Source organism: Dermacentor andersoni, chromosome 10 (genome assembly GCF_023375885.2).
Source record: "Dermacentor andersoni chromosome 10, qqDerAnde1_hic_scaffold, whole genome shotgun sequence".
Taxonomy (NCBI): Eukaryota; Metazoa; Arthropoda; class Arachnida; order Ixodida; family Ixodidae; genus Dermacentor; species Dermacentor andersoni.
The window spans coordinates 115,908,582-115,920,700 of NC_092823.1; the positions used below are offsets into that span (position 1 = coordinate 115,908,582).

General features: G+C 46.7%; 1 protein-coding gene across 1 annotated transcript in view; it reads right to left on the minus strand.

Annotated features, from left to right (window-relative positions):
* The window catches only part of LOC126544792 (neuropeptides capa receptor-like), a 71,230-nt gene that overhangs the window by 21,047 nt on the left and 38,064 nt on the right, over positions 1 to 12,119 (minus strand). Inside the window, exon 2 of the mRNA XM_050192260.2 lies at positions 4,966 to 7,091. Within this exon, the coding sequence (XP_050048217.1) occupies positions 4,966 to 5,230 (265 nt within the window). The 5' untranslated portion in view covers positions 5,231 to 7,091. The remainder of the gene's footprint in view (positions 1 to 4,965; positions 7,092 to 12,119) is intronic.

Sequence of the window (12,119 nt, forward strand, 5' to 3'; positions counted from 1 at the left end):
GGTCGTGTTTCAGTTGGAGCGAAATGCAAAAAAAAAAAAAAGGTCGTGCACTTAGATAAAGCAGCACGTTAAAGATATAGGTAGTTAAAATTATTCTCGAGTGCCTCACTAGGGAGTGCCTCATGTACAGAGTGCGGATTTTGCGCGTAAAACCCAAGGATTTTGTTGTAAGATTCAAGCCAGCAGAACAAATTAAAAAACAACTCATCCTCAAAGCACGGTTCGCTAGAGGAAGCTAGAACGAGATAAATTTCGAGATAGCTAAAAAAAACAGTGAGTGCTGTGAACTGAGGTATCATGTATAGCTAGTTATTTGCAATGTGGCAGCTGTTTTCTTGCTTTACAATGCGCTATAAGAACGAATAAGTGCTGGCAACTTCTTTTAAGTAGCGATACTCCCCAAAGGAGAGCGTTTAATTTACTTATGCATATTCACAGGGAGAGGGTTTCTGTACACCCTTAAGCAAGGTTACACCCTTTGGGTCGTATCTTGTCACACAACAACAATCGTCATCTGTCTTGTCCGCATTTCATTTCTTTAACGCTGCGAGCCCGGTACTTCCACGTCACGAACGGCATGCGCGTTATCAGCATGACAGAGCATTCTCGACAGGAAAGTAGCGAGCGCAGCGTTTTCAAGAAAGGAAGTGCCAGCAAGACAGATGACGAATATTGTTGTGTGGCAAATATACACCCCAAAAGGTGTACATTTGTTTAAGAGTGTAGAGAAGGGTGGGCAGAAAGGTAAGGAGGGTGTTTGATACATCTCGAAAATATAGTCAAATTGGGGACAACACCTTTTCAAGGGAGTTAACTTAAAAGTACTCCGTAGGGTGCCACAACCCTCTAAAACAGAGTTCAATATGACATAAGAGTTTAAAACACCATACGTGTGAGTCCCCGCATTCCATTGTTATCAGAGAAGGGCCTCAAGCCAGTTTACGACAGCACAGGGCTCGAACGACTGTCTCCGGGAAAAAGAAAGAGAGTACCGGTAAATCCGACGCAACTTGATCACCGTCATGAAGAGCGAGACTACTTTGTTGAAGCGATCGAACCAATTGCCGAGTGTGTGGCTGTCTGCAGGAGCGAAATCCCATTCGATTCACGGTTGGATAAAGCGATATTGGGGACAGTGATAATGGCGTAAGTAGGCTGTACAAACTTACGGACGCAGAGGGGATTACGTGCCCAGCCAGATTCATTCAGGCACTACAAGAACATTAAAAATAGACCTAATCTCTTTGTGTGCGTGTGTGCCATTCGTCTTTCTAATTGGCTGAGCTACTAAAAAAAGAAACGAGGACAACTATAACATTATCTGCTTATATTTTGTTCAGTAAGAAGTGACAGTCGTAAGGGAGGGAAGGACTTATAGTTTAGTGACCTGCGCGATACGCCCATGCGGATTTTATAGTACCTCATTCAACGAACGAAGCAGGGCAAAAGAAAAAAAAAGACGAGGCTGCTCGCTGACGTAAATCCCGCTGCGTGCTTACGGGTGCGAGCTGGGGAAATAAAACCACCCATGATCCCAGCGAACGGAGAGCAACGGCAAGCTTTTTTCTTTTTTGCTCTCTTGCCGATCATTTTTGGAACGACTACTTCGAGTCGCATTACGTTGCATTACGCAAATTTAGCTCTGCACTTGCGCAATAATGCCGGGGATTCATGTTGAGATCGGCCTGCAGCTTTATGATACCGAACGCTATAGATGCTAAAAGAAGAGAACATGATAAAGCAACAGGCCGTCGCCATAGGGCGGATGAACAGCGGTGCTAATATGTGCGGCACGTCACTCGTTTTCTCTTTATATCGGAACTGGCGTGCCTGAAGGCATTAATGGAAAAGCGGGGGAGTTGCAGGGAGAATCACGGCCGGCGAAGTGCGCAGATCCACAAAACAGTTACGGGCATGGCTGTGTTTACGGATTAAAAAAAAAAACGATGTAGTTTGCGGATGGGAACTAGAACTGATGCAACATCATCACAGAGACGCGCGCGAATAAATTACCAATATTACCGATAAGAGCAATGCGCTCCCCACGGTGCTTAGATGCTCTTCAGATGGCGTCATAAAATATGAAAAAAAAAGAAAGAAACGTGTCATAAAGCTTGCTGTACTTCTGGGAGGAGTATTAACCAGCTTTAGCCTTGCTTCCATCCAAAACTTTCGAAAGCTTTTGCTATTACGTTAGGAGACAGATGTGCAAAACGAGAAAGGAATAATCTTTATGGCCTCAAACAGCTTCGAAAGAAAAAGCAGCCGCGTATTTTTCACCAAGCAATAAAACTGAGTTGTTCATGTGATAATTCACAGCGACTTGTTAGATAGGCCTTCGACAATACGAAACGCCTTGATGTGAATGTTTGCTAGCCGAACATGCATTTAACCAACCCGTAATTCCAAAGATTCATTCGTCGCCATTTATTCCGGTGCCCCCTCTCTTTCCTTTCCCTCACCTGCGCTGTCTTCCCCACTCTCCTCCTCTTTACTCTTGTTACCCTCTACAAGAAAGTCGTCGCTAAAGTAGCTTTCTTTTCTTGTATCTTCATTGTTTGCTCGTAAAACACAGGAGTGGCTACCCCTGGTAGTATTAGTATAGCGGTAGTAATCCAAACGAAAAAGCTGCTCGCAGGTAGATGTTGTCCTCAACAGATCAGTAGTGCTCGGGCAAGGGATGTCCTTGTAGCTAACGTTTGTAGACAGGCACTTATGTTCGCCAGATTCTTCTTCTCGTCCGATCGGACGAAAGCGAATCCCCTTGTCAAAATATGGGCTACAGCGACGTTCATTGTTTGGGCGACTGCTGTTACTCTTAGAGATAGTAGGTGGCCGTTCGTCAACTGGGAGCACGAAAAGAGGGTACCGTCATAATGGCAACTATGCTACCGACAGTTATTCTGTGACCACAGGCGCACGCCAATATTATGACATTGTGTTTTTTTTATATCGCTCTAGTAGGGAATGTCGTGATCCTTCCTGCTGGACGAAGCCCGAAGTGAAAAAAAAAATTATTTCGCTATTTGGATGGGACTGCGTGTAGAACAACGTAGTACATCCCAATACATACCGTTGGAGGAAATCCTGTTAGAGGATTTGGAACTTAGCGCATTTCTTTTCACTGTCAGTGTCTCTATGTATAGCAGCTGCTCTTTAAGCCAGCCCCCCTTAAGTTGGGACAGACGCCCATGCGTGTGATAGCAGCCGGAAGTTGGCTGTAATACCGGCCGCTTGCAAACAGTGGTTAGGAAGACAATTAGAGCGCTGCGAAAATGGAAGTGTCATCGTGTTTCCTCGAGCATCCGTTCTTCCAGCTCAGCGAAAAGCCCGACAGAGGATATTTACGGGCAACGTGTCATTAAGCGTCGCGCAGCAGAAATTACAAAAAAAGAAAGAAAGCAAGATGCCAGTTTCCGGCATAGGGGGCACACCCTTTCACCCTGCCCCTGTTTCCCTGTCTGTCCTGCTTCTCCCGCTATCTTGACACCGTTCATTATCTGCGGCCTCGGCTACAACCTCTTCACGCTCGGAACGCTCCACTTGGCGTTACGCCCGTCGTCCTCGCGTCATCGACCCGACGGCGCCTTTACGACGGCAGAGTGCGCGACTAACGGCTAAGAATGCGTGGCTTCCAGAAAAATAAAAGAAAGCAACATGTCGCTTCAGCGTGTCATGTGTCAGGTATACAGGGACGGGACAAAGACTATCACTTAAGTGGCGAACGTTTCGCAAGTCCGGGCAATACGAAAGCGTGGAACACTCGTTTTTGTCTGCAAAGGAAAAATAAACACCGAGAGGCTGATTGCGGTTAAAGGTTTCCTTTTTTATCGCTAAAGAACAAACTGGGTGCAACTTTTGCGAGAACCTCCGTTGGCTCTGACGTCACATGAAGCGTCACCTTAAGAACGTGAATTTGAATTCGACCATTTCAATCGGACCACGTTCCAGGGAGAGCACAAGGGGCCTTTGTTTTCCACTATTTTTTAGCCCCTCCATGTGCCACCCATGCTCTCCCTGCCCCCCCCCCCCCCCCCCTTTGTGCACCCTCCTCCTATACAACTTTCCGGTGCGTTGCTTCGAAAGTTCAACGCTGCCCTCTTTGCGACAGGATTAGAAAGCACCCGAAGCTTAGACAGGAGTCCTTGACACAGCCCCAACTCAATTCAAAGGCCCGCGGTTCTCCTTCGAGGTCACTTAAAGCGCGTGTCGCTGCAATACGGTCAGATGCTAGCTTTTGGAATACGCCTTTGAGCTCTGGCTCGGAAGCCGGAAAGTGTCAGGGCAGTAATCATGCTGAAGAGCTTTCCTGCAAAAATTCACATGGTTTCGTTTTCTTCGTTTACTTATTCGGTACCTTCCTTCAGGAATCGGTACGCATTCCAATGAAGACTTTATATCATTTTCATATGAATAATACGGAACACACATAAAAATACTAGCGAGACAAATATACCTTAATGTATGTTTCATACGCACAACTGGTAGTAAAGGTCTATATATATTAGAAGAACTTCCGTAGGCCTGCTTGGTGCGTACTTGACACATTTCTAAAGCGCACGAAAGACACGGCACAAAAGGAAGGTCAAACACAGAACAGCTGCCTGTCCTGGGTTTGGCCTACCTTTTGTGCAATGTCTTTCCCGCGCTTTCAAAAAACTTGTCCATCTATCTCTCTCTCTACTGACCCCACGCGTAGTGCGCTACTTCCGATGACAACGGTGATCCACCGAAAGACCCACTCGTACATATCACACACGCACACAACATCCGCAAAACAGCTCCCTATTTCGAACAACTAGAGTGTCTAGTTCGAAGCGGCGTCCCCTTCCCAGCACCAAGAGTGCGGATGGCGTTATCGTACACTGTGCGGGGCACATTAGTAGGAAACACGCAAAGCAAGCCACTCTTTTAAAAAAATACCGTGCGAAACAGCATCCAGACACAGTCTTGACTCGCACTCACCGAAGACGAGTATGAGCAGGTCCGAGATGGCGAGGGAGAAGAGGTAGTAGTTGGTGGGGGTCTGGAAGTGGGAGTTGCGCGCGATCACCAGGCACACCGTGACGTTGCCCACGACGCCGCTCACGAACACCACGACGTACAGAACCGTGAGCGGGATTACTATGGGCAGCAGGATGTGCTGGGGGCCCAGCCGAAGTTCCAGGTACTCCCGTATGGTGGCGTTGTCCTCCAGCGAGCTCACGGCCGACACGGCGACGTTCTCCATCGCAGTGGCCTCGACGAAGCACGTGGTTCGCAGCGCGCACGGGCAGGTCGTTCGCCGAGTCTTTTTTATTTTGTATATTTTTTTTTCAAGTTTACTCGATTCGCGGTGCTCCAGAATGTGACCGAGCCTACAACGGCGACTTGTCGCTATTCGCTGGGTGGACCGTCCGGATGCTTTTGGTAGGTACCCTATCGGCACACCGTTAGATCTTCGAAGCAGGCAGCTCGTATAGGAAGTGTAAGGGCTTAATCTCTTCTCAATCACAGTTACCGATGAGCACAAAACGGTTCCTAGAACGCTGTACGGTTTGACGTTACATGTAGGAGAGCCAGGGAATTGAGTTTTCCAATGTTTTTTTTTTCCTTTTCGTGTCAGAAACTGCGAAAGCTCAATTTAGGTGGAAGCTACCTACCAAGGCCCGGCTGTCAAACTCACACTCACTCTGTCCCTGTACGCCGACCTGGTGACTGTGCCAGTCAAATTTGGGATCAGCTACAGGTAGTCTGTTAGTTTGCAATGCTATCTATTAGAGTCCGTGCGTCTACCACTGCAATGTCAATGTTACCACGGTGACAGCGTGTCTACCGCAGTATGTTGAGCAGTTTCCTCACGACGTTTACAAGCGAAAAAAGTTACTAGTGTTTTAATGCTTCGCCGTAGCACTTCAACACCCGCGCCCTTTGAGCAGCTTTTTCGTCACAGTGCGCAACCGACGGCTTTAGATTAAATATTTCCCAACTCGCGAACCCACGCTCTCTTTCAACCAATGGCAGCTCTCGGTAATAAAAGGAACGCCAGACGATTTTGGCGGCTGTTTATTGATTCACCCAGTGGACAGGTCTTGGCGTTCCCTCCGAGGTGTCAGGAAAAGGTATAACGCGGCGCAATCGCTTTTTCGTGTCATTGTCTCAGGCACGAAATTCTTTGCCAGTAATATTGAAGTCCTTGCGAGCGCTTCTAAGGCACCGCTACCTCGCTGCCTGGCAGAAAAAATAAATAAAAGATGGCGTTATGTATGTGGACTAGTTTTTGCTTCTGATAAACTCCAACAAAATGGGTTACAGCTACCAGGAACCTAAAATAGGCCGGTGTTTATAACTGCTCAGAAATTCCACTAAGTGGTGCTTTCAAAGCAGGACGTGATTTAACAAGTTCACTCTGGCGTACTTTTTCAATTTAACCAGTGAACGTTTTGAGCGTTCAACATGTTTTTGAATGAACGGGCCGGCGAAATGCGTTCAACCTTGAGCGTTCAGTGCGAGCGTTCAGACCTTGAATTGTCAGTGAAGGCTGTCACGGCTTCTGATGTTAACCCAACTGCCGCACTTTCTTCACCTTTTCAACGAACGTTTCGTTATCACTTATGCTCTCAGTCAGATGTTGCGGGCATTCAACACTGGGCGTTCAGTCCGGGCGTTCAGTCAGCGTTCAGATCTTGAATAGTCGCTAAACCGTGTCGAGGCCTCCGATACGGATTCAGCTGCCGTGCTTTCTTCCCCTTATCGACGAAAGCCTTGTTACAGTTACGCGTTCGATCGAATGGCACTCGGCGTTATACAGTGAGCGTTTAATACAAGTGTTCGCTCCTGAATTGGCGGCGCAGGTGGTCCACACTTTGTCCACAGCTTCAAGTCATTGTAATGTTCCCACGAAATACCACCGTCGCTTAGTGAAGGGTGTCCTGCTATGTTCAAGAACCACTAACGCTTATAACGAGGAGGAAGGAGGGCGCGTAGGTTATCCAGCGTACAAGCAGTCATCAGTCTGTGGTCTTTATCTCCCGCCGTGAAGCCAGCGACCATGGTGACGTCTCCAGTACTTTCCCAGTTCTCCAATTGCAGAGGCAAGGGAGAAGAAAGCCCTGGAGAAGAAAAAAAGACATTGAACAAAGTATGAGTTGAACCCAAACCTGTTCAACGGATACGAGCTTGCCATTGTCTATTTCAAATATATCAAGATCAAACCTTCGTTATTTCAATACTGCTACAGAAACACAGACAACCAAATGTTTGCCTTATTTTGCTAATGATGCACTTTCAGAGGATCAAGCGACTAGATGTACATAATTTTTTTTTCATCAGCTCATCATTTGCGAGAACGCATTTTAAGGCTTATCAACATGTATTATCCGTTTCGCATTAGAGATAAAGGCCTGTACGTACGTTACTGCTATCCAAACTTCGTCGTGCTTTCAACGCGGAATGAAAGCGTTTACATACGTACAAGGCTTTGTACGAGCATTTCTTATCCCACCAAGGGGCAACTGTTAGCCGATTTAAAGCGTCCACTCAAGCCCAAAAGTGTCATTTTTCCTTCTGTATTCCTTTGCCACTTTTAACATGTCTAGCTTGAGGTTTCGCCTCACAAAACATTTATGGTTCAGCGCCAGCATTTACGACCATTTCACGTCTCACGCTACATGCAATTTTACGGCGTCTTGGAGACTGTTTCTACTGCTATAGCTAGGTTGGCACATTCGATAGACGGTGCTCTCCGACCCCCGCCAGGAAAGAAAGGCGCGACAGAATAGACGCACCTAACACGCCCATTGCAATGAGGATGAAGTGCTGTGGGTATGCTATAAATAAATAAATAAATAAATAAATAAATAAATAAATAAATAAATAAATAAATAAAATTCCAGGGACCGTATCTTCTAACGACGCAGTTAAATTTGCACCCTCCTCGCCCTTCCTCAATAGCTTAGACGCCACTGCGCTTCCGTAATGGCGGGGATGTGTACATGAATATGTTTCTGTACTTTACCTATCAGTGCACAACGTACATGAATGTTTGCAGACAATCTTGATGCATCATGCGTGTTTCGGCATTCACGTGCTGTAACCGTTCTACTGTAAAAGGGTACGGAGTTCCCGCTAAGCCAACAATGCTTTTTCGGCTCTGTACCCAATATCTTGTACCTGTATTGGACAATCACGACCACCCCCGTCGCCACCATATATATCGTTTTAATTCGTTGGTCCTGCAGATTTCTCATAAAAGAGCAGAGTTATTATTCTGGTTTCTCGACCCGGTATTCAGCAATACCGTAGTGAATGTAACGGCATTTATTTCTGTTGCAAATTTCAGAGACGAGCCTTAAACGCAAAATGAAGTGGTTTCGTCACAAAAGCTTTATCGCTGCCTACCTCTATAAAGATGTGATAACAAAACACGTATTGTAGGATATCGCAGCAACCTTTGTAGCCAGGGTCTGCCACCGGGCGTGGCGGGTGATTATAAAACACCCGTAATGGGAAACGTAACGGATCTCTACAAATTACTTTCCCAAGGTTTCCTTTAGTGTTATCGGCCATCCTCATTTTGCCTGCCTCATAAAGTTTGTGACCTCAAGGGCCTGCCTTTCAAGCGTGTACTATGTCTGGCGTCAGCCGCACCCTCCATATATAAACACAGCCTGCGCTCTGACAGCGTCAATAAGTAAAACTATGCGCGCGTCGTTGGAACGTCTATGACCAAGTTCGCAGAATTCCTTGCAATACATGACGGAAAGAAAAAAATAAAGCTCGACATCAGGAATCCAGAGCAGTTGCGAAACCTCTATGACGTTTTATTTTTTTTTTTTAGCGGAAAGGCTGCGTCAAGCAGTGCTGAGATGACGTGTACCTTTAACCTTCCGCTTCTTTTATGAAAGTAGGCGGGTTCGCGTCACCCTAAATTTATTTTCCCGTCCACTGCCCGTGCTGTAAGGTCGTTCCTCCATGTTCATTTTTTCCGCAGATTACCCCAATTTTCTACCGAACGCTGAATATCCCTGTTTTATTTTCTTGCGTCTTTCTTCATTTCGGAACCTGTCAGCAACCGTCGTGAGGGAAATGAAGGAGGCAGCTATAGGGCAGAAAGAAAAGAAACAAATAAAATCTGTAATACAGCCACATGAAGTAAATCACAGAAGTATACGGCCGAACTTGTAAATTATTAATAACGTAACTTCTAGGCTAGGAAGCGAAAAAAAAAATTTGTAAATTTGTTACACTGATCGTTTTTTATTTTTTTTGTCTGATTACTGGGGCAAGTTTCTCAAGGCTTCCGGCTTGTTCTCACAAGCTTCCCATATGTGTTATTTACTTCCTGCAAGGGCTAGATGAAGGTGGTCGGGACGTTTACTTTCCTTTTCTCCCCCTAGCGACTTGTTGCTTTTGTTTTGTTTCCTTTCGTTATTAAAAATCTCTTCACCCTTAAACCTGTCCCTGACCTTTCAAAACCAGCGACCTTACCTGCCTGCCAGAAAAAACCTATTTCCTCCACTCCCGAGGACGCGACACTTGCGTACCTCCCAAGGCGGCCTGACAGAACTGTGCGAGGCATAAATCATTGGACGGTATATACGGGTTCCCTCTCCTTCGTCACTCCTTTCTCTCGCCCTCACAGTGCTCGCTTTTCTTTCTCTGTTGCAAGGTTCTTCTAAGCATGACGGGCATCCGTCCTCGACGCAGTTGGGCTTTTCTGCATTGCGCTGCATTCTCCGCGTTCAGTCACCCTGTTTCACTTTGCACCGGCGACCAAACTCCAGCAACAGGTGAGCGGACTTTGCAACAAAAAGCAGGGCTGATTTTTAAACGTCGCTATATTTACCGGCGCAGTCGTTTGGGTAAAAGAGCCGATCATTTCTCGTTGGGAATCCTATCAGCCTGGCTTGTGAATGGCTGAAATTCTGCACATGGAGCTCGAGAATTTGGTGGCAGCGACGTCACTCGCAGGCGGAAAATGACCCAATTCGACACGATAACGAGAGTGCGAACAACCACGGTTAATGTTTTCGTACGAAACAAGGGAGGGGGGAGAGACACTGAGGGTAAAATATAGCTTAGCAATCACAGCGATCGAGGCAGTTGGTACGGGTTTCCACAAGGCCATGCACTTTCTCTTTCTCTCCCTCTCTCACACACACACGCACACAAGAGGGCCAATTTTGAATTCGAAGTGGAGGCTGACCCACGAAATATCGCGAAATGTTCGCACGTTGCACTTGGCGTGTTTAGCTGGCAAATCCTCGTGCTTCGCACCACACTGCCATTGTGCTTCAAGGCGATGTTTTTCTGACCTCTTCTGGCTATATGATTCTGCTGGCAGCTATACTTTAGTCGTCGCTACACTGCACAGAACTGAATGTACCGTAACATACAGCCTCCATTACGTATATCTTTTTCTGTTTGCTCGTGTTTTACTATCGGATTTAGGCCAAACAAATTTGCACTTTGCACTACCGCGAGACGATGTTTTCAGAGCTTATGTGAACAGAAATATAGTCGGCTTCGTCGCACTTCGGTAGGATACTTTCTTTTCCCTCTCCTATACTTCGTGGAGCGCGATGATTGTCCCGCGCATTACGCTCGTGTTTATACGGTACTCGGAATCTTGGATGAGGATGTGGAGGCGGGGCGCACTATGTCGTGCGGGGCCAGGGGGCTATTTTCGACCCAGCGGGCGGCTTGAAAGCACGCGGGCATGTTCCGCGAGGCGGAGGCGCATTTTCCAAGCTCAGGGGGGGGGGGGGGGGGGGAGGACATCGAGAAAGAGCACGCTCGTTAAACGAGCGACGTCAGAGGACGTTGTCGTGCAAAACAGGACAACTCTCTCCTTCACACCCCTTGAAACTTTTCTTGCACTCTTTGCCACGTTTCCTGTTCTGTATTGCTTTTTTTTGCCGCGAATAAAACACGCCGAAGGCCATGAGGTCGTCCAGGCACTCCAACGTGCCTCGAGCAAGAGTAAGAAGTGTGTGTTTGTGTGTTTATTTTTTCTACAGATAAACAACTTCCGTAAAAGAAGGAAAACAGAAAAGTAAGCTTTGGATCTAACTTTTCAAGAGTTTTTAGAGCCGGGTTGAAGAATACGAGGCGCATCTAGTAGCACCGTGTTAAATTGGTTGGCGAAATGTCATCGAATATATGTTGCACTGAAAGTTAAAACAAACGGTTTGCGGGAAACACGATGGAAACACGAAGTGATCCACTATTGTCGAACATGGGATGACTTATAGTTTGGAGCCAACATTTCCACAGCGGTAATCTTCTTATTTAACAGAACGTGTTGCTGCGCTAGTTCGTACTTGCAGGTTTAGCGATAGCAGAGCTTAGATGACACAATCAAGTCTCGAACAGCGCTTGTCGTGTGTCTGCTTCGCCGTCTCATCTGAGGTTAACGACAAACCGCAGCAAAGAGAGGTACCAATGGAATAGGGGAAAGTCAGCCAGAAAGAAGTTCGGTTTGCTACCCTGCGAGGAGAAAAAGGAAGCCCTGGAAGCATGGATCGCACGAAGGGAGCCCGGAAATATGGATCAATAGGGGAAAAGAAAGGGTGGAAAACCGGAACAAACTTCCAAAGCTGACTCGCACAGGCATTCTTTTTAGTAAACACTGCACACGAGGCAAGAAATTCTGTATTCTCTCTGAAAAGAAAAAAAATCACAGTTCTTTTTTGGCAGAGAATGACGGTGAAACTGGGCACGTGCACTGCCATTCCAGTCTGAGACATTCTTATATATATATATATATAGATACGCACCGCGGGAGTCGTTGGACATTTTCTCGCGCTTACGCGGACCTTTTTCCCCCCTTTATCTCGTTTCTCTTATCTTCCAATCTCTTTACTTCCTTACACCTTGACAGTGTAGCCAGAGGGACATTGCAGTGGCTCTCACACTTCCATCTTCCTGTTATTTATTCGCCTCCTTTTGAGCACAGCATCAAGTGTCCCGCTTTACACCTATCATGGCAGGCTGCCCGAACGTGTCTCTTGCTGCTTTCACTTGTTATTCTTGTTTTCGCCAAAAGGCACGTGCGGGGCTAACGTTGCCAACTCTCTTTTGCAAAAGGAGGGAAAGTGGGGTAGGAGAAGTAGGAGTAGGCAACTGAGTGGGGAGGG